The 27,099-nt window shown below is 43.1% G+C and overlaps 1 protein-coding gene across 1 annotated transcript; it reads left to right on the plus strand.

Moving 5' to 3' along the window:
• Positions 1-27,033, plus strand: FNDC7 (fibronectin type III domain containing 7). Its single transcript, XM_059377397.1, has 12 exons — positions 1-63; positions 574-592; positions 6,021-6,275; positions 7,012-7,272; positions 9,509-9,766; positions 11,994-12,248; positions 14,225-14,482; positions 15,636-15,890; positions 17,055-17,309; positions 19,376-19,636; positions 23,162-23,191; positions 27,002-27,033. Exons 1-12 carry the CDS (start codon positions 1-3, stop codon positions 27,031-27,033), a joined length of 2,202 nt encoding a protein of 733 aa, XP_059233380.1.
• The last annotated feature ends 66 nt before the right edge of the window (positions 27,034-27,099 follow it).

Raw genomic sequence — 27,099 nt, forward strand, 5'->3', positions numbered from 1 at the left:
ATGGCTGGTGGACCCAAGAAATGTTGGTCTTTGATTGGATTCAGTCTTATCTGTCTTAAAATGGTGAGTTCACATTTCGACCTACCTGCAATTATTTACGGGAAAAAAAAAAAAAAGACATTTATTACCTTTTTCTTTTTCTTGAGAGACTGCAAGTGGGAGATAGAAAACAAAATACCTTTGGACCATAGGAAGATTTTACATGTTTGCATGTTTGAAATTTAATGCGGTTTACTAAAGAAAGAAAGCAAGATTATCCTTATATTTTAAGAACAAAGATTTCTGTAAAATCTGTCAGCAGCTACTGACTCAGTTCAATAGGCAGATCCAGGGAGAAAAATGAAATAGTAATGTGATCTGCCTCCAGCCTCTAAATTCTATTTAGGATTCCCTTGTGGTAGATTTGAGTTCAGGAAATTATTTGTGCAAATAAATACTCTATGGATTCAAATATTGCTCACATTATGTATTAAAATGTTGTGATAAATTTATTACTGCTCTGATCTATGTTTTATGTTTCCCCAAATGGTATTTTTTTTCATGGTTCTAATTTTTATAAACTTTCCTTTTCAGGTTGCTTCAGCAAAAACAGGTAAGATTTTTTGAAACGCATTTCTCTCCCCGTATTTTATGTTAATTTCCATTGTTAATTCTTGAACTACCCTGAAATAGAAAAGCTATACCAGCAAAAATACTCAACATCTTCTGAGCACCCACACTGTGAGTCTAGCTGGTAAGACAAATACATGAATCAAACCTACAAGTTCTCATAAGATATTCCTACTGAGTACTGAGATGGATGGAAGGTCATATAGTCATGGATTTTCTCAAATACGTGTAGCCACCAGTAAAATACTATGATGATTATCAATCTAGTCCAAGAAATAGTTTTAAGCATAAATAGTATAGAATCTAATTTATATAATTTTTTCTATTTGTCTTCTGATAAATTAGAGGAGAAAATTAGAAATTTTTTGAGGAAAAGTTCAAGACTCTTTACTGTAAAAAGAAAGGATTTTACACTTCTAATAGTGCATCCTTCAAACACAGAAAATGATAACTCAGAGCTAGAAAAAAAAGGCTTTCTTTTAAAAAGATTGTATCTCTTTTCCTGAATAAAAGACTGGAGGCAAAGAAAGTATCTCTAGAAAACTTGCCTAGCTCCTCCATTCTAGAAATCTAAGTCCCCTGAAAAGAAATGTATATTCAATGAGATTTTGATTATCTGGAGGTCCCATGTAATATTGATTATATAATCAAAAATGTCTCATGGCAATTCAACTAAAATGAGAACAATTATTATTTTGTCTGTATTATAGGAAAGGAAATACAAATAAGGCAGCTTAAAATTTGGGTGTTTTTTTTTTTTTTTAAGAGAAAAACTTTTTAGGGACACCTGGTGGCTCAGTGGATTAAGCCTCTGCCTTTAGCTCAGTCATAATCTTGGGGTCCTGGGATCAAGCCCTACATTGGGCTCTTTGCTCAGCGGAGAGCCTGCTTCCCCCTCTCTCTCTGCCTGCCTCTCTCTGCCTACTTGTGATCCCTCTCTCTGTGTCAAATAAATACATAAAATCTTAAAAAATAAAATCCCATTTACTTTGGGCATCTGGGTGGCTTAGGGGGTTAAGCCTCTGCCTTCAGCTCAGGTCATGATTTCAGGATCCTGGGATTGAGGCCCACATTAGGCTCTCTGCTTGGGAGGGAGCCTGCTTTCCCCTCTCTCTCTGCCTGCTTCTCTGCCTAAAAAAAATTTTTTTAATTTTAAAGTAATCTCTACACCTAATGTGAACCTTGAACTCACAACCCCAAGGTCAGATGCCCCCCAAAATCAGGCACATTAAAATAAATAAATAAATAAAATATTAAAATATTAAAATTTGGCATAGTTATGTATGACTGACCCCTAACATCTATGCATGTGTAGTAAGTTCTCAAAATCATCTCATGCTTTATTTTTATTTACTTACCTCATACTAGAGAAGCCTTTAGGAAGGCCTTGAAGCAATGAAAAGGACTGGTTGGCTGGATACAAAGTAACTTTTTAAGGAAGTGGCCTTTAGGGGGACAAAATCTAGTTCTCTGCCTCTTAGAATGTCCCAGGACACAAGGGACACACTGAGCTCTCAGAGCTCACACTCTCCACACCATTTGAGAGAAAGAATGGGGAAGGCTGAGATGATGCTGTTAATTGATTCAACCTGGCTTTCCAATAAATGGAATGTATTTTATTGACATTGTAAAGGAGGTTTCCTTCTGGATACGTGCATTATGGTCCTCTTTGGGCTCTGGAGTAGGCTCTGTATCTTTGTCTGGCCGAAAGGGCTACCAAGCTAATTTAGACCTCCTTGAGTTGGTAGAATGTACAGATGCTGAGAAGCAAAGGGTTTCACTCTTCACTGATCAGAGTGATTGCTTGCAAATCTGGAGAATAAAGTTACCTCTTTCATCAAAGCAGTAAGTGGGCCAAACACAGAACTCAGAAAGACGGAAGAATTGCTTCTAACTTCCAGAGCCTTACCCATCCCGCTCGGGCTTCTCATCTCTTTAATGGAAACATAGTACAGAGGTCTTGACCTCTCACTGCTGCTACTGCTCAGATCCTGCCTAGAACCACAGGCAATCTGTCTCTCCTGTGCTTACCCCAGACACTCCCCAGATTTTCACCTTCCCTGGCACTTGTCCTATACCATGTGGTCTGCTCTTCCAAACCCAAAACTTACTTGTCTTGGTACACACACACACACACATGTACTAACCCTCCCCACCTTTTGAAGTGCCCTTGCACACACTTTTACTTAATCATTACAATAATCCTAAAATGTAAATATTTCACTTTTTTTTAATATTTTGCATTTCAAAGTAAATCCTAAGATGTAGATAGTATTAATATTCTGCATGGTCAAGGGAGAAAACAGAGGCTAGAGGTTAAATGACTTGTACATGCACCCGTGCAAAAGTAAATGGCAGAGGGGCGCCTGGGTGGCTCAGTCCTTAAGCGTCTGCCTTTGGCTCAGGTTGTGATCCTAGGGTCCTGGGATCAAGCCCCGCATGGGGCTCCCTGCTCTATGGGAAGGTTGCTTCTCCCTCTCCCTCTGCCCCTGTTTGTGTTACCTCTTTCACTGTGTCTCTCTGTTAAATTAAAAGAGAGAGAGAGAGAGAGAAGTAAATGATAGAGCCAGGGCTCCAAGCCAGAGTTCCTGGATCCAAATTCTGGGCCGCTTCCACCTGTGTTTCATCCTGCTGACACTGGCTTCCTGCGTTACGGCTCTTGAGCAAAGGTGCCTCTCCCAGCTCACTTCAAACGGGCAAGTTTTGTGGCATCTTCAGGCCCCTTGGTGGGCCCGTGAGGAGATAATCTGTGTCGTGCTATCCTTTCAGAGGCCTCTCAAACCCTCTGTGAATCCACTGTCAGGCCTTGTCTTTCTATGGCTTGTTTGGTTGTCATTTTTTCAGGAAGTTAGTCCATTCCAGCGTGAAGCACTAACTAACACAGAAGATAAGATAAACCACGGGGACAAAGGAAAAAGGAGTTGAGAGATCTCACCAAGTTAGTTAGAGGAAAAAAGGCCGATAACACAGGACAAGTAAGTGGGAGCAGAAAAGGGATGAATGTGTGGGAGAGATAGAAGTGGGGGCCCTTGCTGGGACTTTTAAAAATTTTTTAATATATTTTTAAATATTTATTTGTTTACTTTGAAGAGAGAGAGCGCACGCGCGGCAGGGAGGGGAAAAGGGAGAGATCATTTTAAGCAGACTCAGCACGGAACTAGACACACGGTTGGATCCCCTGACCCTGAGATCATGACCTGAGCTAAAACCAAGAATCCGATGCTTAACTGACTGTGCCACCCAGGCAGCCCTTGCTGGGGCTTTCTATCCTGTAGTGGGGGAGAGGGAACATGGATGCTTTCTGCAGAGTCACCTTCTGTTGGCAAATGCCTAAGATGCGCAGGTCTGCTACTTTTCCCCAGCATATATAACTTTCATAGTTCTCTTTTGATGGCAAAGGAGTCCTGGGTGATGTTCAAGAAATGTCTGGCCAGTGCACAGTGGAGACTTTGTTCGATCTTGCAGCCTGGTTATTTCTGAGTTGCTGCCAAAGCCAACTCTCTGGGCTATTGGTGCAAAAAGAGAAGGTTGTCTGTGTCATGCCCATAGGGATTCGGCTGGTAGGGTCTGCTGGGGAGAGGGAGTTGATACTGGTAAATCACACATGTGGTCTGTATTTACTTTTTCTCCTCTTTGCCCTATAGTTTAGTTTGGAATTTGGTATGTAGGGGTTTTACCCAGCAGATGCAGCATCATTAAAGAGAAAAGGCTAAGTGCCAGTTCCAAACTTAAAACCAGCGATTTTTTATACGACCTTTCTTTCCACTTGGACCTCCTATACACGGGGCATGTTCTGTGTCTGTGGACTTTTGCAATTTAGTACATCTTGTCACCATGCCTGTATCTCCTACCCCTTCCCCAAAGTGTAGGAATGCCTTCTATACACTCCTAACATAAACATTCGTATCCCTCAGACAGACCATGGCCTGGCCCTGATGAGGGGGGACCACGGTATCTCATTCTTAAGCCAGAACAGATGTTTTGATGGAGAAGGAGAGAATAAAGTTTATTTTTATTTTATATGGAAGAATCTAAAAATGATTCTATTTTGATATCATGGAAGTATAATCGAGCTATCCAAAAGCAACTCAACTCTTCCTCTTCTATTTAGTTTAAAAACCCTGTGGGAAATGTGCAAGTACATGAGATGGAGACAGAGCCCCAGCAGAGGTGGGACCCTCACCATCAGGCCAAGGCAGTGGAGCATAGGTGAGGGGAAGGGAGGGAAGACCAGTGGTGGCAGAGCAGGCCCAGGAATTCACAGAGTGCCAAACCAGAAATAGAAGCCTCTAGAATAAAGCCCCTGGGTGACTCTCTCCTTTCTCTTGGAGTTCTTTCCCACAATCATGCCCCCCTCTTTTTTTTTTTTTTTTTTTTTTTTTTTTTTTTTTTAATAGTCTCTGTGCCCAATACGGGACTCAAACTCACAACCCCAAGATCAAGGGTCATGTGCTCCACCGACTGAGCCAGCCAGGAGCCCCACTCTTTTAGCCCGACTCTGATTTAACTCTTCTAGAAGTTCAAAAAGTACAAAATATCCTAGAGGCAACTGGGAAAAATTTGTTTGAAATCCTGTTCCTGAATGACAGGTTTGAGATTTCTGTCTCTCTTCTGGAGAATAGCTCTGCCTTTCTTTTTCTCTGTTTTGTCTTGATCCTGAAGGGCAGGGGGTGTCTGGTTGACTCAGTTGGTAGAGCATGGGCCTCTTGATCTCAGGGTTGTGAGTTCGAGCCCCACATTGGGTGTAGAGATTATTTAAAAATAAAATCTAAAAATAAATAAAAATTTAAAAACCTATCTTTTTTAAAAAATGATTTATTTATTTACTCATTTAGAGGGAGAGATAGAGAGAGTGCAAGCAGAGGGAGGTGCAGAGGGAAAGAGAGAGAGAATCTCAAGCAAACTCCTGGCTGAGCACGGAGCCTGATGTGGGGCTCAATCCCAGGACCCTGAGATCATGACCTGAGCCAGAACCAAGAGTTGGTCACTTAACTGACTGTGCCACCTAAGCGCCCCTAAAATAAAATCTTTTCTTAAAAAAAAAAAAAAAAGAAAATGAGGGCAAAGTTTATGTCTAAAGGATGACATGAAAATGACTTCGTCTGAGAAGTAAAATGATGAAAGAAGTCATCTTCATAGGTATCCTAGCTAATGTACAACTTCAAAATCTCTTCCAACAGGAGCCTGGGTGGCTCATTTGGTTAGGCGTCTGACTCTTGATTTCCACTCAGGTCACAATCTCGGGGTTGTGAGATGGAGCCCTGGGTAGGACTCAGCTGAGTGTGGAGTCTGCTTGAGATTCTCTCATTCCCTCTACTTCCCACCCTCCTCCACTCATGCAGGCTCTCTCTCCCCCTTTCTCTAAAATAAATAAATACATAAATACATAAAATCTTCAAAATCTTTTACAGCTCCTGAAATACCCACTATCGATCAGGCCTATTCAAAAATCAGCAACAGTATCACTGTGGAATGGGCCACAGTGCCGGGGGCCACCAGTTACCTCCTCACAGCTGAAGATGGAGACACTGTCATTGAAACCATGGTGGCCAATTCCCCAGGCACTGTGACAGGCCTGAAGGCTGCAACCTTGTACCAAATCACCATCAGATCCATCAGTGCCACTGGGAGAAGCCAACCATCACCTCCGAAGCAGGCAAAGACAGGTAGCTGGATGCTTCTTCCCTGTTAAGCTCTCATGACCTAATCACTTATATGGAAGCTTCAAGTACATGGTATAATTTAGTGTCACGTGAGTGCCTACGATTTGGGGCCCACAGGTAAAAGCCACCAGATGGTGTTTTTGGCAATTCAGATATCTGTGGGGGAGGTGGTATTTAAATTCCAGATGCTTTGGAAAAGAAAACCCATTTCTGGGCATCTTTAAGAACATCCCTGCTTTTAAATCTCTGAAAAAGGGATTTCTGTTTTTAATCTTGGTTATCTGTAAAGACTGTGCTAAATAAAGAACACATAAAAGGGGTTTTGCTACATTTTGTCTTACTTAAAATAAAAACACTTAGAGTTTGTCATCAGCGTGACTTAAACTGAGTTGATAAAGTTGTACCTAGGCATATTTCTAAAAGGTTGTGTGCACATTATAATATTTCAAATCATCATTTCCTCCATTGAGTTATTCTGTAATTACAAGGATGTTTTCTATAATTTCTTACAAAACTCCAGTTGAAACTAATGCCTAATACTAGAGTTTCTCTGTTCCCCATTCCTCTGCCAAGTCATTTATGATTAATACACATGTAGATAGCCATTATTGAATGGAACTGTGCTGTAAATCCTTCAAAGCAAATAATTATTTCATAATATGGAAGACCAACTTCAAATTACTTATTCCTAAATTTGAATTATCCTCCACTGCAAATGCATGTGTTTTTGTCTTTGTAGTGCTGGCTGCACCCATTCTAGAAGTAAGCTCTCCAAGTCCAGACTCTATCCTTGTGCAGTGGGAAGCTGTATATATGGCAATTGCATTCTCTGTGTCCATCATGCGAGCGAATGGTTTGGGGAGAATATGGAAAGAGAATACCACAAACACCTTCTTGACATTCAGCAGTTTAGAAGCTGGGACTCTCTATACCATAAAGGCCTACGCATGGAATGCTAATGGTACCCCTGGGGATGACTCCACCTGCAATCAGAGAACAAGTAAGGACTTCTAGCTCAGCCCCCAGCAATCCCCCTCTTGGTGAATGAGAGGGGCTCTGCATTGTAGCCATCAGTAGTGGTGTTAAATGATAAGTACAGAGCAGCTGGCAGCAGATATTTAAGTTTATTATGAGTTTATTTATAGTGCCTTGACTGTTCCTCCTTGGTAGTTTAAATGCTGACTGCGTGTATAAAGACATGCCGCTCAGAATACACAGAGTGTGACTTCTCCCTCCCTGAGAGCTAGCTTACTTTCAAGCGTGCACAGTTGGTCTCCCACAGCAAGAGATGGCCTGTGGATAGGTTTACCAGTCTCCCATACCCTTCCTAGGTTCAGACAGACAGCATACACAAAAAGAATTGGGACAAACAGGAATTCATTTATTCAGTACACACTTGGTGAGTGTGTTGTAACTTTGAGTGGGCATTGTTCTAGAGACCCAGCACCAAACTAAACAAAGTTCCTGTTGTTACGGTACTTAATGCTGGGCTGCGAATCAGAGTTTCAGATATATTCCTCAAAACCTCACCCTTCACAGTCAATGGCAGTCTCCCTGGAAGTGTACGTCTGTGCCCAGACTTCCTCTTTTTATTATTTTATTTTTTTAGGAAGCCCTTCATGATTTCTCCTGTCATCCTTGTGCGGGGATCATGCTAAGCCATAACATGCCAGTTCTGGTGTGTGTGATGCTGAAATGAGCACGAAAGTAACCGTCTTTGTAAGAACACCAGTTATATTGGACGGGGCCCATCCTCCTGACCTCATCTTCACTGATTGCATCTGCTATGACCCCGTTTTCAAATAAGATGACAGTTGGAGGCCCTAGGGGTTAGGACTTCAACATAGGAGTTTTGAGGGGACTCAGGTCAGCCCCTGACAGCTCCCCAGTACTCTACTCGTTTTTCCTGCCTCTCTCATGCCCTACAAGGGAAGGGCTGGTTGTCCTGAAATACTGTAGGCAACCCTTACTATGTTCAGGCCTAGAATTATCTCAGAGCAGATCTGTGACTTCAGCTAAGTTAACTATGAAACAGGGCAAGGGTCCTGTGAAGATGGCCTATAGGCGGAACATGGCAGGTGCCTGCCTTGCAGAGCAAGAGTTGAGTCTGTTTCCTCCAACGGGGCCTTCCCTGGGTCCAGAAGGTGCTGCATATGCATGCAAGGAGGTCTATGATGCCTGCCAGGTGGTCCTCATTATAGCATGGATTCTGGACAACTGAGACCAATTTCTCTCCTCCCAGCCAAAGACGATACTCCTCAAGTTTTTTCAAGAGGCTAACCCTGAAAAAAGAGAAGGCATATTTCTGAGAATGTAGAGGGAAGTATTTTGGGAGACACTAAAATGACTGCCTTAATGTATGACCATCACACTTGATACGTTCCTTCCTTCCCTTTGATTTAGAATGGAACAAAAGACTTGTCTTCTAGAAACAGTTATAATCTAAAAGCTCTTACAGAAAAAGTCTTAGCAGGTGTCAAAAGTAAAAAAGGGAGGGGTTGGCTCAGTCGGTAGAGCATATTACTTTTGATCTTGAGATTATAAATTCAAACCGCAAATTGGGTGTAGAGACTAATCTATAATCAGTTAACTGGCCAACTCTTGATTTCTGTTCAGGTCGTGATCTCAGGGTCATGGGAGAGAACTTGCATCAGGCTCCGTTCTCAGCCGGGATCTCCCTTTGCCCCTCCCTGCACTTGTGCTCTTTCTCTCTCTCTCTCTGAAAGAACTAAATAAATCTTTAAAAAATAAATAAATAATGACAAGTAAAGAAGGGATGTTGTTGAAGCCCAATTCGTTCACCCACATCAACCAATAATAGAATATTGGACCTACCACTTAATAATAACATGCCTACATGGCCTTTTTGGCCTTCACATTTATAATTTCATTTAATTATCCAGTCACTTGTTGTGCCGAATGAATGAATCATTCATTCAAAATATGCTTCTTTACCACCTATTTGTGCTAGGGTCTGATCTTATTAGATCCATTTTACAGATGATAAAAAAATTAAATAATAGACTAAATACCATGGCTAAGGTCACATAACTAGTCATGAGTTTGCACAGTCAATGCAGATGTGTTACTCTAAATCCTAATGTCATGCTCTAAACATTAGCAGTTCTCCTACTGTCATGGTGCCTCATCCTCTGAGCTCTGCAATGCTGTTAGGCCAAATCTTATTTGGGTTCTTGGGGCTACTGCACAATCGTAATTATTTCTCAAAAATCTAGGTCCTCGGGCTCCTGCCAACATTCAAGTCTCTTTTGATAGTGGGGCTCTGAGAGCCTCTGTTTCATGGACCCCAATGGAAGGAGCTTTCAACTACACCGTGATGGCTTTGAGTGACTCTTCGGAGCTGATCTGTCATACAAGTCTCAGTGCTTGTACCATCTCCTCACTCCAGTGTGGCACTGAGTACCTCATTTCAGTTTTAGCGAGTAATGATGCTGGTTCTAGCAAATCAACTTCTGCGGAGGCCCTTAAAACTGGTACGTAAACAACAGTGAGATCACTGTGGGGCTGGCGACCCAGGGCGACTGCCAGAAGGGAAACAAAGAATCACCTGATGATGTTCCAGAACACTCTGGAAGCAGTGAACATGAAAGCCTGGTCTAAATGAAAGCATTGAATTGGACATTCTAATGAGTTTTAATAATGTGATAGGGACACCAGATAGTAGGCATTGGAAACAGCACTTCTTTGAAAATTGGTAGGAGTCCTGGCTCCTATTCTAGTCTATCACTAATTAATTTCCTTTATCCTTCGTAAACTCATACAAATTCTAAGATCCAGTTGGAGTGATCCACAGCTCTAACTGTGTGGTATGGATAACAGCCTCTTCCTACCCTATGCTTCACAGACCTAGACCTTGTGGGACCTATTTGGGGGGGGGAGGGGCAGGGAGCTATTTTTTTAAGATAAAGATGGGTGGTCTATAATTCTTAGTTTGTGTTTCCCATTTTCATCTTACCAGAGAATAAAGATTTACCTATGTGGAGGTTTACTCCTCAATTTAGAAACATCTGTATGTTTTGGTGATGGGAACTAGCATTTAGTGAAGACCTACTATATACCAGGCACTATCAATAAATTATATTATTTAATTTTCATGACATCTCGATGAGGTGGGCTCTATTAGCTCCTTTTTCAGGCAGAACAATTTTAGGTCTGAAAAATGAACTATTTTTCCAAAGGCATACCAGTAATAAGTGCTAGAGCTAGGATTCAAGCCCAGGATTATGGAATGTTAGTCCTCTAAGCCAAAGAAAATGTAGATAATCACAGTAATGTTCACTTTACCCAACAGTCAGAGCTGTATCACTCTGAGTGTAAAAGGCTTCTGAACAGAGAGGAAAAGAGCCATCCCCAAGCTGATGCACTGAATTTCGCAGGGAAAAAGTACAGCCAGGTCCTCAGATCCAGTTTCTTATGGTTCTGTTAAATTATAGTCATGGATAGCATACCTGGTGACTTGACTTCTCTTTTGACAGCTCTAATTTACTCTGGACGGCACATTAGAAATTGTTATGGATGGGGTCTGGAGAGCTGAGGATGAAGGAAGAGATAAGAATACGCTTTCTTGGGGCGCCTGGGTGGCTCAGTGGGTTAAGCCACTGCCTTCGGCTCAGGTCATGATCTCAGAGTCCTGGGATCGAGCCCCACATCGGGCTCTCTGCTCAGCGGGGAGCCTGCTTCCTCCTCTCTCTCTGCCTGCCTCTCTGCCTACTTGTGATCTCTCTCTGTCGAATAAATAAATAAAATCTTTAAAAAAAAAAAAAAAGAATACGCTTTCTTTTATTTTTTTTTATTTTTTTAAAGGTTTTTATTTATTTGACAGAGAGAGACACACAGTGAGAGAGAGAGAACACAAGCAGGGGGGAGTGGGAGAGAAAGAAGCAGGCTTCCCGCTGAGCAGAGACCCTGATGCGGTGCTCGATTCCAGGACCCTGAGAAGACAACTGGCCTAACAACTTAACAACTGAACCATCCCAGGCACCCCTAAGAATACATTTTCAAAAGCACAGCAGATCAAGTCAGTCATTTCATGAGGGAAAGAACCATGTAGTGTTCCCCAATCTTGGATGCACAATAAGAGAACCTGGGGAGTTTGAAAAAAAAAAAAAATCCACCCAAGACCAGTGAAATTGGAGCTGCTGGGAATGGAGTCTGGGTATGACTAGTTTGTAAATCTCCTAAGTTAATTCTAATGCATAGCTGGGGTAAAGCACCATGGAAGGAATCCTGCACATTGATGGTGGGGAGACACCACCGCGCCTTGGGTTAAAAACAGTCAGTCAGGATCGTGGGAACGGCCCACACTGATCAATAGAAGAACTATATTTAGAAAGTGCTATGTGTTTCCTGGGTTTCCGAATTGTGAAGTATATTTTAGGAAGATTGCCACTAGAGATGGCCAAGATTTTAAAAGCATAGAACTCGAAAGAATAAGCTTCATTTGAATTCCTTCCTTCACACTGTGCTGATCCTGGCATTGCCTTCACACGCAAATGGGGAAAGTATTAACCAAGAGGATCCGTGTCTGCTTCTGACATGGTCTAGCATGTACTGTGTGAGATAAGTTTTATAACACGTGAGAACGTCTCGTTGCTGTGCTCATGCTATTTGATTTATTCCTTGTATTCCAGACAGTTGCAAAGATGCAAAGAAAATTTCCTGCAGGACTCTCATAGCTGTTCATTATGTACCATTTCCTAGTTGCTTGTGCCCCCGGAAGAGTGACCATTCGAGAAGATCCTCCAGGCCATCTGTCTGTGGCTTGGTCCAATGTAGATCTGGGCGATTACTACGTGGTCTTTGTGAAGAGCGATGATGGCTTGGAAGTTCACTGCAACACCTCCCTCACCCAGTGCAATTTCTTATCTGAATGTGGCTTCACTTACTTTATCAGTGTTTTTGCCTATAACAAGGCAGGGCAGAGTCCTCTGGGCGATGTGTTCAATTACACCACAGGTAAGTTACCCTTGATGCTTGTAAAGGGAGTGCTGAGGTCACTAAAGTCAGCAGCTGCATAGATCAACTGTTGCACTAATTGACCTACATAGACCACCCGGGAGGCATTCGAGGGCCAAAATAGAAAGAGAATCTCTCCTTTCACATTCTTTCCAGATCAGGAAATTTTGGCTTCCTGGACTCAAGCTTGACTGGAATGAAAGACTTAGGAGTAAAAAGAGAACAAAGAAAATAGTCATTCCCACTTGCTTTGAAAAATTAAAACCTCCACCAAGATCTACTCAGTGTTCAGCACTCTGCACAGGGTGCTGAAGGGGAAGCAGCCCTCCCGTCTCAAGAGTTCATTCTTTCCCCAAGACCCAAAACCAGGGACGCAATTGCAAAGGCATGGTGTGGAAGGCTCTGCAGCACGGCTCCTATGTTTAAGGTCTAACTTGACCACTGACTCACTTGCAAGATGAAGATAATGACATATACCTTGTTAGCTTCTTAGTATCCTCCACTGCAAAATGGGACACGCAGTGAGAGCATGAATATGAAAAGGTCTTCATATATGCTGAAGCACAATGCACAGTATTTTCGTTAGCATCCTTATTACTGTTATTCTCCTCTACTAGGCTTGGATCTTCTTGCTTTATTTACCTCTTGATCCTTAATGCTTATCATAGTATGATTAGCCTAAAGAGAGGTTTGATTTTTGAAGAATGAATGGAGTGAGTGACTTGAAATCAATTAACCATGCTGACAAATAAGAACACTATAATATCATTATGTAAATAACACTATTAGCAGGGTTACAATAAATTTTACCAAGATGAAGGAATCAAATAATTGGTACTTTTGGAATATGGAGTAGTAAAGGGCTACCAATCAAGTCCCAAGAGCATAGGAGGGTCTTCCAAAAGGAGTGACCTTAACCTGGATATTGAAGGGTGGATGGAATGTAGGTGTGGCAAGGTCATCCCGGAGAAAATCCAAGCTAAGTTAGACATCTGTCAGAATCTGTCCATGACATAATGTAGGGTCTCTTCTAAGATCTGCTAATACAATGCTGCTCCCCCCTCCTTCAGCCCTCGGTTTCATCTGGTTAGTGTCAGAAGACTGATAGGATCAGTCTTTAGACTAGCTATGATTTTTCTCATGCAGAAGAGGGAAACAGCACTCCAAGTATAGAGTTAGCAGTCTTTGAGGCATAGGGAAATGAGAGCATATGTGGGGTGGGGAATTGAGAAGACTGGTGTGAGGGTGCCTGGGTGGCTCAGGCCATGATCCCGGGGTCCTAGGATTGAGACTAACATCTTGCTCCCCACTCAGCGGAGAATCTGCTTCTCCCTCTCCTTCTACCCCTCCTCCCTGCTCATGCTGTCTCTCTCTCTCTTAAATAAATAAAACCTTTTTTTAAAATTTTAAGGTCTTTAATTTCAATTATAATCTATAAATGGAGATTAGTTTGGATTGTATGACAGAGGAGACAATAAAACTCAAATAAATAAAATCATTTTTTAAAAAAAGAAAGAAAAGGGAGAAGACTGGTGCGGCAGGTGTTGGGGAGGCATAGTTCATGTGGACTGGATGCAGCTTGCAATGACCTTGGACATCACATGCATAGGGGAATGATCCTCTCTGTAGTGGGTGTTAGAGTTGGACAGACCTGTAGGAGATTCTCTCTCTCTCTCTCTCTCTCTTTTTTTTTTTTTTTTTTTGAGAGAGGGAGGGGAGGGACAGAGGAGGGAGAGGGAGAGAGAGAATCTTAAGCAGGCTCCACACGCAGCCAGGACCCTAGTGCCAGCTAGGTCATGACCTGAGCTGAAATCAAAAGTCAGAAGTGTAACTGACTGAGCCCCCAGGCGCCCCATGGAGATTTTTGCAGCAGTTTAGGAGAGCGGTGCCAAAGCCTCTGGGCATAGGGAGGTCAGGTCCCTTTGACATTATCGCTCCTTTACTGACCTCCATGCTCTCTCTGCTCCTGCTTTCAGCCCCCTGTTGTCCTACTGACATCAACCCTGTGTTGGTGTCCAGTGACAGAGTAGAGATCGTCTGGTCTCCTGTCCGTGGTGCCGAACTTTACGAAACCAAAGCTGTAGACGGGTTCACTGTGGTTGAGTGCAATGACACTGCTCCTGCTTGCACCCTCTCAGCTCTAGAGTGTGACACCAAGTACAACGTCACAGTGTACTCCTTCAGTGAAGCCCGGGGCAGCAATATGTCCTGTACTTCCCGATTGATAACCACAGGTATGGTGCAGCTATGACTTCCTTCACTGACCTTGGAACAGTTCACCCCAGCTATGCCCCTCAGGATGGGCATTCAGTAAGAACCGTAAAACAACTCTGTGAGGACCAGTAGAGGTCCTGTCTGAATATAGAAAGGCTGAAGAGAAGGTAGAACAGTGGAAGTGGGAAGAAAAAGAACACAAAAAAGGAGGTCATGGGAAGAGTGAAAGGTTTCCCCAGTGATGACTTCAGCCATTCGGTTCCTCTGACTTTTGGGGGGCTTACCTGTATTCACACCATGAAGGTTAAGCCCACAAATATTTGTCTTTCTTTCTCTCACTCTCTCTTTTGAGAGAGAGAGTGAGAGAAAGAGAGAGAATTGCAGTGAGGAGGAGCAGAAGGAAAGGGAGAGAGAGAGTCTTAAGTAGGCTCCACACCTAGCTCGGAGCTTGAGGTGGGGCTGAATCTCAGAATCCTGAGATCATGACCTGAGCCGAAATCAAGAGTTGGATGCCGGGCACCTGGGTGGCTCAGTAAGTTAAGGATCTGCCTTCAGCTCAGGTTGTGATCTCAGGGTCCTGGGATCAGGAACCCCACTTGTCCAGGGGTCTGCTTCTCCCTCTCCCTCTCCCTTTCTCCTTCGCCCCCCACCCCGCTTGTGCTCTCTCTCAAATAAATAAATAAATAAATGCTTCTAAAAAAAGAGCTGGATGCTTAACCGACTGAGCCCCCAGGTGCCCCAAGACCCCAAATGTTTGTCTTAATAGTTTTTGCTTACAGAGTTCAAAATGCCTCTTGGGCACTTGGGTGGCTCAGTCGGTTAAACATCTATCTTCCACTTAGGTCATGATCCTAGGTTCCTGGGACCAGGATTAAGTCCACTGGGCTCCCTGCTTCTTCCTCTGCCCCACCCCACAACTCGTGTGCTCGCACACGCTCTCTCTCTCAAAAATAAATAAAGAAAATATTTTTAAGAAATATTTTCCAGTGAACCCAACACTATAGGAACCTAAGACTATGCTTCCCTACAAAGCCTCTATGAATCTGGCCTACGTGTTTGGTCTGGTTGAAAGTACTGATGATCTCACTTGGGGGAAAGATCAGTTTTAGACCAAATGGCACACCTGCTATTTTTGACTCACACTGTTTCAGTGAATAATCTAAACTCTCTTAGCTCCTTGCAGTCCTGAGATAAAAAATGTTTCAAAGGATGCATTCTCCACAATTAACGTGCACTGGCGATCCACTAACAACGATGCCACGTACACAGTGACCGCCCAGGGAGAGACGGGGTTGTTCTGGTGCAGCAGCACGGGGCAGTCCTGCGCCATGGCGGGCTTGCCCTGTGGCTCGGTGTTCTCCATCACTGCGGTAGCCGAAACCCAGGCCGGGCGGAGCCTGCCCAGCTACAGTGTGCCCCTTGAAACAGGTAGGCAGCAACCACCAGCCTGAACGCTGACTTCGGTGTGATCCTTAGATATGGTTCTGAGTTGTGAACATTCTCATCTGATCTACCCTGCATGTGATAGAAACACATTAAACTCATAAACAGCCTGAGTCTTAGAAAATAAACCTTGCAATCCTGGGACACGGTTTCTGTAAAAATAGCATCGGAAGACTCTAATATAGTCCCACGCTAACATCCAAGGAGGAATAGATGGGCTTTGCAAAACATGGATTTGAATTTCTATTCCTCTGTGACATCATCTTCCAAAACAACGAGCAAGTGGCCAAATAGGCTGGTTTATTTTTTATTTCTTTGGCTCAGCCCTTTCAAGTCTTTCTGTATATAATACTTTTCTGAGTTTCAGTTTTCTAATTGGTAAGAGGGGGATCATGAATTCCTTTGGAGGGGCAGCGGGGTGTGAATGTTAATGCTGCAAGCACTTAGCACGAGGCCTGATACATAGTCAGGACTTGATAAGAGAATGCTGTTCCTGCTTCATAGCACAGGGTGTGAGGCAAATTCAGCAAATTACTTAAAGTCTTTGGACATTATTTTCTCTCATGTACAATGGATAGCACTCTAGACTGTAAAAGCTGAAATGTAAAAAGCAGCAGAACAGAGATGATGTCCAATACTCAAGAAGATTCTAGATATCTTAGATCCTGAATCATGGGCCCCTAAGAATTGAGAATTGCTGTGCTCTTCTTCGGTGGCTAAAAATATTACAAGTTTTTATATCAATTATGCACTATGAAATGCATGAAAAAAGCAAAATACATTTAATTGTAGAGGCTATGAAATGTTGTATTGAGAGAAGAGATGAATGAAGTCATTGCTTTGAAATTTGCAACTGACATTGCTAAGGTTGTACAACAACAAAGGATTTTTCCTTGTTCTGGAAAAAATTGGAACTCACGTTACCTACAGCTAGTTAGCGCTCCATGTTCTTGAGGAAAGCACCTTCTAGGTACACTTGATGTTAAAAAGCATATCAGAGGAATGATATTTTGCTTAACAAAAGGAGATTTTGATTAACAATGCAAGGTTTTGAGAAATTTAGGATATTGAATGAAATACAGACAAAATACCATTCTTGGTCATTTTCCACAATAAATACCCAATTCTTTCTCCTTTTCCCCACCTAAGTGCCATGCTGTCCAGCTGGTCTGACAGTAACTCAGGTCACACAGTCAGTCATCAACGTGAGCTGGACTATTGGGACCGGGGCCCAAACCTATGTGACAGTTCTAGAGTCACACACCGGACAGTCGAAGTGTCTCACCCATCAAACCCAGTGCCTCCTAGGATGCATCTCCTGTGGCGTCAATTACACGGTGGCGTTACAAGCGATTAGTGCCACGGGGCTGATGGCGGACTGCACCTACCAAAGTTATTCCTCCAGTGAGTGACTTCTAAACTCCAGCTCTGTGGTGATTGTGAATCCAGTCACATGCCCCTCCTTCTCATCTAAAAAGATGCTGCCCCTCCATCTAGCTAGCATTATCTGTTCAGATTACTTTCTAAAATGTTTACAGTTTTCCTCTTGACTTAGAGCCTGTGCTTCAGAGGCTCCTGTTGGTGGCTGGTGAATTCATGCCCTTGGTAACACGGTGCAGGTATCCTTTTCCCGAAGGGAGGACAGACAGCACAGAGTAACTCAGTCTGGCAGAGTTTTCAGAAAGCATCAAGGACACACACTCTGGCTTGAATTCTTTCTTCCCATTATATTATGCTATTACCTCTCTCTTCTAAACCATGCCAACCCCCTCTCTGGTTTCTTATTTCAACAGGCTGAAAGAACACTGTCTACTGACAGTTTTGGATCTTGTTCTTTGGTCTTCAAAGACCAAACCATTAGGGAATAGCAGAGGAAGGTAGAAGTGGTACCGGGTTGGCAAATAAAATTCTCTTGTAGGATTCTAGTCCACTGCAGTGGCTGCTTGGAGCCCTGTTTGGGGAAAGGTGAGGGAGAGGGAGAGGGAATGGGAAGGAAACGGAAGGAAGGGGAAGGAAAGGAAAAAGAAAAGAAAAGAGGAGGGGCGCCTGGGTGGCTCAGTGGTTTGGGCCGCTGCCTTCGGCTCGGGTCATGATCTCAGGGTCCTGGGATCGAACCCCGCATCGTGCTCTCTGCTCCGCGGGAAGCCTGCTTCCCTCAATCTCTCTCTCTCTGCCTGCCTCTCTGCCTACTTGTGATCTCTGTCTGTCAAATAAATAAATAAAATCTTTAAAAAAAAAAAAAAAGAGGAAAGGAAACGAAAAAGGAAAGGAAACAAAACACCTTTTTAGTGAAAAGGAGTACAGTTAGTTGTATCTGCCCCCAGGGTATGGGATGGGAGAGCTGAAATATAAATTTGCCACCCCAAGGACAGTAGAAAGATTCAACCAAGAGCCTAAAGACACGGCTTCTTATAAGCTGTGTTGCCTTATCTTCCCTGATTCTGTTTCCTTGGCGGTAAGGGAAACAGAAATAACTATAACGTGGAAGCATTTATAACATGCTATATACCTGTAAGCTGTTTCATACTTTCTTTGGATCCATTGTTGTCCATTAGCTTTTGCTGCCTAACTTCTAACCCTGATATCCAGTTCCGGGAATATGGCCCACTGCTTACATTTCATGTGTAAAAAACTTTTTTTTTTTTTTTTTTTTTTAAAGGAAAGACTAAATCTAACAAATCTGATTATCTGTAACTGAATTTTTTAATCATTATACAACATTTTTATCTTAGTTACAGAGTTACCCTGACTGAGTACTGCCTGACACAGAATGTGTGGCCTGCTCAAGGCATTTAGAAAAGAAAAAAAGAAGGACCTTGTAAACTAGCACGGATGCAGTGTGGATGGGCAAAGCCTGGTCACTGCTGTGTAAGTGACCGCCTCCCAGGCGTTGTGCTGCTCAGTCAGCAAAGCAGGTCTTTTCAATTAAAGCAGAATGTAGTTAACTTAAATTCAATCCCATTAAAATCATATAGAACCAGGGCATTATGAAAGCTCTTGACAAAGATCCTGTACATTTGACTCACAGAGTTTGAGATACAATTTGTATCTGCCCAGTGGGGAGTTTGGACTCACCATTGTTCTCTATTAAAAATTCATGGCCCTGGGGCGCCTGGGTGGCTCAGTGGGTTAATCCTCTGCCTTCGGGGCTCGGGTCATGATCCCAGGGTCCTGGGATCGAGCCCCACGTGGGGCTCTCTGCGCTGCAGGGAGCCTGCTTCCTCCTCTCTCTCTGCCTGCCTCTCTGCCTACTTGTGATCTCTGTCAGATAAATAAAGAAAAAAAAAAAAAAATCATGGCCCATGTCACCAGTACACATGGATTTCTAATCATGGAAAGAACCTGAGTACCCCTTCAAAGAATGCTCTAATCATGTATTATTTAGGTTACTTATATTGTTTCCCCAGAGTAATAAGAGGCACGTTTATCTGATGGTGGAGTAATTGTGTCGGTTTGTTTTTATCCTTCAGGTGCCTGCTGTCCTTTGGGAGTGAAATTATACAGGCTGGGCCCAAATGGCATTCGGATCCACTGGCAAGCCCCCAGGGGCTCTGCAAATTACAGCACTGACCTCTACGGTTCCAAAGGCATTTTCACCTGCGCCCCAAGCGCTGGCCTCAGTTTTTGTGATGTCACCAAGATACCCTGTGGGGATGTATATACCGTGATGGTCTCCCCAATTGCTGAGACAGGACTGAAGCTTACTTTCTGCCCCAAAAAGATATATTCAGGTAGAGCAAGTTACAACCCTTTGTTTAAAAGTAATGCTGAACTCAATCTGTGAATTAAGACTCAGAGCAATCCCTCTTATTTGCTATGTAGGAAAGTCAAAAAGCTGTGAAATGTTTACTTCCTGCGGTTAATTCTGGCTACGGGGACCTCAAGCTTCTTTGGAATTGTGGTGCTTTCTTATCATATGATTTGGAGACACTCCTCTCTTCGCTGTGCCCTTCTTTTTCAGAAAAAGGACCAGATGCTTGCTGTTTAAATAGTAAAGCAGATTTTAAATGCTCTTCTGCTTTGAGACTTGGGAATAGAGTTTTAACATAGTCTCAGAGATAATGGAAGATACCTTGAAATGTTGGAAATTAAGAGATTTGAATCTTTGCACAAGATCAGACTTATGACTGAGGAGAGGTTGAAGGATCAGGGAGAAAATAAATTTGTAAATCATAAGCTAGGTTTGGAAATACGAGTGGGCATGCAGTCTGTGATCACAAAACAAGACTGTCAGCAGCTCTGTCTCACCAGACCGAGCAGAGAAACACTAGCAATTTTCTTGCCCTGTATTCCAGCACCTTCTGCTACTTTGCCAAGGGCACAGTCATATATTTTTCACATATTTCTAAAAAAATTTTTTTAAGAAAAGAGAGGATAAGGCCCTAGAATTTTATAGGTGATCACAGGATGAGGAATAAATACCCTCAGAAACCTTTACTGATAACCAGAATCTAGAATTCCCAGTTAGGTATAGGTGACAAGAAGACTCAAATGGCTCCTGGACAGAACCAGGCCAGTTCCTCTCATCGGTGTTCTCGCTGCCCTTGTCTGTCATGCTCTGATTCCTTGTTTTTTCATTATCTTGTCCACAGGACAATCTGGCCCAGAGTACTGCCCTATGGGAAGGGACAGGAATAGGTTCTTGGGGTGAGGATCAGCTCTTCAGGGAAAAAAAGACTTCCACTCAGTAACAGTGCTTCATCATATCTGCATCACGTTTTACAGTTTATCAAGTGTTTTCACATTCAGTATCTCATTGAATGCTCAAAATAACTCTGAGTTAGGTTCAACAGATTATATTATCTTCGATTTATAAGTGAAAAAAGCAGAGCTTCCAGACTCCCACATCTCTACCTATAGCCCTTCTCTTCTTCTAACCCTAAAATTCATATTTATATACCTCTACCTGGAGGTGCCCCAGGCATTTCAACTCCTCAGGGCCAAAGGGAACTCCTGATCTTCTCCTGCAATTTCTAATCTTCCTCCAGGCATCCTTGTTTCGGGTATGGGAGTCAGTTTCCTTTTCCCTCACCCTCCCTATCTCAGTGGTCTCCAAGTCCTGGACTGTTCATTTCATGATGGTTTGTTTGTTGTTGTTGTTGTTGTTGTTGTTTTTTAACTTTTCAAGTAATCTCTGTACCAAAATGGGATTTGAACTCACAACCCCAAACTCAGAGAGAGGTTGCACGCTCTTCCAGCTAAGCCAGCCAAGTACCCCTCATGATGGTTTTTATTTTTTAAAATGATTTTTAAAATTTATTTGAGAGTAAGAGAGCACACTTGCAGGGGGAGGGGCAGAGGGAGAAGTAGACTCCCTGTTGGGCAGGGAGTCTGATGTGGGGCTCAATCCTGGGACCCCAAGGTCATGACCTGAGCCAAAGTCAGCCACTAGACCCACTGAGCCACTCAGGCACCCCTCATGATGGTTTGTTTTTGTGTGCGTGTGTGTGTGTGTTTTTAAAGATTTTATTTATTTATTTGTCAGACAGAGATCACAAGTAGGCAGAGAGGCAGGTAAAGAGAGGAGGGGAAGCAGGCTCCCTGCTGAGCAGAGTGCCTGATTCGGGGCTTGATCCCAGGACCCTGGGATCATGACCTGAGCTGAAAGCAGAGGCTTTAACCCACTGAGCCACCCCGGCGCCCCCCCCCCCCCCCCATGATGGTTTTAAAATCCAACTTCTCTTCTCTCTCTTACACCTACTGCTGTATGATAGGCCCTCACCACTTTTCCCCTACAATACGGCACCAGACTTGTCTTCCTGAGCTGATGCCAGCCTCTATACAATTACCAGAGTTGTCATTCCTGGACACTGATCCAACTGTGTTTCTTTAATGCTTTGAAGTCCTCAAAGTGTTCCATTGCCCAGTAAGATAAAAGTCAGTACTTTGAGCATGACTTTCAAGGCTCCTCCTAGTTTGTCCATAGTTGGTCTCCCTACACCTACATTGTGCAATAGTATTTAATGCAAGCCATATATGAAAAGATTTAAATTCTCTAGGAGCTACATTAAAAAATTAAAAATAAGAGTGCCTGGGTTGCTCAGCTGGTTAAGTGTCTGCCTTTGGCTCAGGTCATGATCATTTACACACACCTACCCTTACCACACACTTACTCCATGCCATATCATGCTTCTGAGCTGATACAGTACTCTTCTCTTCTGGAATTTCACCTCCACCAAGGGAACTCCACCAGCCACTGTGAAGTCTTCTCCAATTTCTAGAGGCTGATTTAGTTTTCTTGCTCCCTCTTTTATGACCCCTATATCACCTGAAACTCTACCACACCGTATGACTGTGAGTTGAAAATGTGTTATATTCCCTAACAAATGGTCATCTCTGGACTCTCAACACGTAGCACATAACTATCACCCAATATATTTTAAATTTTAAAAATTACTGAGTTAGTGAGTTTCTGTGCTTGTCTATGATCCTACAGCCAGTATGTTAGCCACCAGAAGTCCTCGTTGGCTAGAGCTCTGATACCCTCTGGTGGGATGCCATCTAAAGGCTGCAGTCATTCTACTTTAGTAAGGATTGGGCGCCTAGACTCAAGTTAGGGAATGCACTTTTGCTCCATCTCTGTGGTAAAACCAGGAGTCTGAGGGAAACTTTTTGGTTTTGTTTTTTGGGTTTCATTTTTTCAATATCAGTGATATTGATCAGTGCCTTCCTTTGATAATTAAGACAATAATGTAAATGATACTAATGACTAATATTTATTGAGCGTATGTGCCCAGCACTATCTTAAGGGCTTTGCATATACTAACTCAATTGGTCCCTGTAACAGCCTTATGAGGTTGGTGTTCTAATTCTTATCACTTTACAGATAAACTAAAACACAGAAAAGTGAAGTGACTTGCCCAAGGTCCTACTGCTAGTAGCTATCTCCTCCTATCACTCAAGCTGGTTCTTATTCATTCTTTGGTTGACTAGCCCATTATTCTTTCTTTTTTTTTTTTTTTAATTTTATTTATTTATTTGACAGACAGAGATCACAAGTAGGCAGAGAGGCAGGCAGAAAGAGAGGGGGAAGCAGGCTCCCTGCTGAGCAGAGAGCCAGATGTGGGGCCGGATCTCAAGACCCTGAGATCATGACCTGAGCCAAAGGCAGAGGCTTTAACCCACTGAGCCACCCAGGTGCCCCTAGCCCATTATTCTTTAAGTTATATCTTCACTATCTTTTTTTTTTAATGTCTTCACTATCTTGAATATATTAGTTAATATATTTTAAATGCTTTTGTTGTTATTCATTACAGTAACCTGCTCCGGAAGTACACTTGGAATGGGTAAGTCATTTTTCTCATGGATAAAACAAAATTTTTTTTGTTGCTCTTTTGGGTGTCATAATGAAGTAGGGATCAAAGCTGACTCTTTCTGTGATGTGAGAGGTTCTTGGCTTCCCCTCCCACAACCTTTTCTGCCTTGTTAGAATGCCTCCCCTCAGATTCCACCAGTTGAGACAAATTCCTTTGCATTCAGAAATCTTTTCATCCTCCTAGGGTCCCACAGGAAAATGGAAATAGGGTTCAGTAGAGGTAGCAGCTTCATCCTTCACTTCTGAGACTGGTTCCCAGCCCTGCTGGACAGTGAGTCACCTCGAGAACTTAAAAGTAATTGATGCCTGGGCTTTATCCCCACAAAAGCTGATTTAATTAGTCTGGGATAAGTCTGGGCATTGGTATTTTTCAAAGCTCCTTAGGTGATTCTAAAGCAGAGCCAAGCCCAAGAACTACAGCTTTCAAGCAGACCTTCTCAAACTTTATGTTGCATACAAATCCCCTGGGGCCTAGTTAAACCAGGTTCTGATTTGGTGTGTGTGGGAGGATCTGAGACTTTGCACTTTAATAAGGTCCAGGTGATGCCAGTGACATCAACACTGCATGTCTGACCATGCCTGTAGCAGCCAGGTGTTAGAGGGAATCTGCTAACAGCCCACAAAAGCCCAATACATCTGCTTCCAGTTTGCAAGGGTGGATATGCCCAGTGGAGGAAACTCGGGGTGCTAAAGGGAAGTTGGACAAAGGATAACCCTTACCACCTGCTTGGCTGTGCTCAGGACTGATCTTAGCTAGGAGACTACTAGCTGCACATGGAGGCTGCTCTTGGAATGGCTGCAGGGATGACCACAGAGCTGTGAGTGCTGACCCGTGAATAGCACGGGCTGCTTCACAAGGACTCGTTGCCATGCCTTCTAGGCACCTGCTTGGTTCGGGGCTTTGGGAAAACCCCCAGGAAATACTATCGACTCCAAACTACAGACAGGGTGGACACACACACACAGCCACTTGCCCAGTCAGACATAGCTGACCTCAGAGGGTAGGAGTGAAAATGAAGCCTTCCTATCCGCAAACTCCCCAGAAGAGCCTCCCAGTTTGGACTGGCTCCCCATCCAACATTTCCTTCCACTGGCAGGAACTGGGTGTGGAGTTTCTTTCCACTGCCTGTTCTATTTCCCCTCCTGATCCGTTGCTTCTCAGAGGACAGCAGGACACATGCTTTCCATTTCTTGTCCACCACAGGTCTGAAATAAGCAGAAGCCCCATTCATTTTTAAAAGGTTTTTGTTTCCAGCAACTATTGGGAAGCCAACCTAGCTGATTAAAAACAAACTAAGGAAACTTCTAAATTATAAAACATTACTTTAAAAAACTCCCAGAGGACTCATGACTGCCAGCCCTGGTCTTCACTGAAAAATGTACACAGGCCTGGGTCTGCATTTTTGGAAACTATGTCCAGTATTAGAACAGTATTCAACCAGGTTTCCCCTGAGCCCCACAGGGGTAAGAGAAGTGACTTGGGGGTCCCTGGCAGGAGGTGAGTGGTGTGTTATGGAGGCCATCCCTAAGATTTTGTTAAAGACAGAGTTGAAAGTCTTTAAAAAAAAAAAATGCTTGAAACCATCACTCATAGACTTTGCTACTCATCAGCATCACCAGGAAGCTTGCTCAAAATGTATAGTCTCAGGGAACATCTGGCTGGCTCAGTCAGTAGAGCATGTGACTCTTGACCTCAGGGGTTGTGAGTTCAAGCCCTACCTTGGGTATTGAGATTAGTTTTAAGAAAATCTTCTGAAAGAACGTTTTATAAATGAACAATCCTAGGCCCCACTCTGATTTATTAAATCCTCGTGTGATTCATATGCATTTTCAAATTTGAGAAACACTGCTTAGGTATTAATTCTCAAACTTTGATGTATATCAGAATCTCCTGGAGAACTAATAAGGAATGTAGAGGGGTGCCTGGCTCGGTTGTTAGAGCATGTGACTCTCGATCTTGGGGTCCTAAGTTTGAGCCCCATGCTGGGTGTAGAAATTACTTTTTAAAATGTAGATGCCCAGGCCTGTAGAGGTGGGATAGGGTCTGGGTCTCTGTATTTCTTTTAGGTTCCCAGTGATATTGATACTCTGGGGTTTGAACAGTTTGATCATTACTCTTCCCTTCCTCTGTCCCTCTGGGCTGCCCCTAACCCTCACTTCTCCATTCTTTATCAAGGTTGACCCTCTCTTTAAGTACATCCTGCAAGATTCTCAGAAATAAGAGTAAGCCAGATCATTTGGGAGTTTCCACATCATATGGAATTCATTATATCTAGGGAAGAATTCAAAACTGTTGTCTCCAGCTTCAGCATTTCTCCTCCGTATACATGGGATTGATCCAATTAGGTCTCTGGGTGACATGGGGCCCCCAGATACAGCAAGGAAAGTCTTGGGAATCTCATTGGTCTAAGACTTTTTTTTTTCCTTGAAAGATTTTATTATTTATTTGACAGAGAGAGAGAGAGAGAGAGCCAGAGAGGGAACACAAGTAGGCGGAGAGGCAGAGAGAGAAGCAAACTCTCTACTGAGCAGGAAGCCCCATGTGGGCTCAGGTCATGATCCCAGGATCCTGGGATCATGACCTGAGCCGAAGGCAGATGCTTAATGACTGAGCCACCCAGGCACCTCTGGTCTAAGACTTTTGATCTTCCTTGTCTCCTGGACTATCCTAAAGCTTTTCAACAGCATGAATGGATTAAGAGAGATCTGGGTTCAAATCTCTCTGCTATCACTTATGCTTACATGAGGTGCTTCAACCCTCCCTCAGCCTAGGTTTCCTGAAAATTGGAATAATCAACTCATCAATGTTATGAGGATTAAATGAGAGGTAAACTGTGGGACACAATGACAGGCCCATAGAAAGCACTTAATAAATGGTAGTTATTACTAATTTGGATCCGTTTAAACTCATCTCATGCTCTACTATGTGCCAGTTACTAACCTTTTAGTTTGGTACTTCTAACTAACATACTTGCATTGTAACTTCAGTCCTCATAATACCCTAACTCAGTGGATCTCAAAGCCTGGTCCCAGGGCCAAGAGCATGAACGACATCTGGGAACCTCTTAGAAATGCAGTTTGTGGGGCTCCACCATAGACCTGATGAGTGGTGGGTCAGAAATTCTAGGCCTAGGGTCCGGCAACCTTTGTTTTAACAAGCCCTCTGAGTGATGCTGAGGCACGTTAAAGTTTGAGAACCACAGCCCTAAATCAAAGATGCTACTCTGATCCTGGAAATTTGATTCAGGTTGGAAGAGAAGGGGAAAACCATCTATCTGAGGCAAGGGTGCTCTAACAGGGGGTAGCCTGACATCACTCCATAGAGACCTTCTTTGTCCTCAACATCCAGCCTCACCTGTACTTTCAGGGGAATTTTCCTCCCCAAAACTCCCTCAGCAGTTAAATGGGTTTATAATGTTGTCCCGACACAGCCCCCTGGTTCAGTAAAACATGGGAGCTGGCTGAGAACATAGCAACTTGGCCTGTGGTAGAGAAGATAGTTCTTTGTCCTGAGTGGGCAGTCTGAGCTCTGAGAGTCTGTGGGTGGGGTCATTTCCTAAAGCAACCTGGTGAGTCGGAACCTACTTCTCAGTTTCTTCTAGCCATTTGAACAGTTCAGATTGTCTTAATTTCCTGTTTCCTTGCCACGAAGTGCTACAAAAATAGCAATTCAAATCAAAACACTAAGCTAACTTTCAGAGATATTTGGGGGCTTTTTAGTTTAAGAAAATGTCTGTGTATTTAATGTATCTGTGGCTTCTTCCCTTCCTTGCCCTTTCAGTGATTTACAGAGGGAAAAGAAATGCAGAATGATACAGTGAGCCACGGATAAAAACAGAGGCTTAACCTAGTGAGTGAGTAACTTAAATTGAAATAGTA

Source organism: Mustela nigripes, chromosome 14 (genome assembly GCF_022355385.1).
Source record: "Mustela nigripes isolate SB6536 chromosome 14, MUSNIG.SB6536, whole genome shotgun sequence".
Classification (NCBI taxonomy): Eukaryota; Metazoa; Chordata; class Mammalia; order Carnivora; family Mustelidae; genus Mustela; species Mustela nigripes.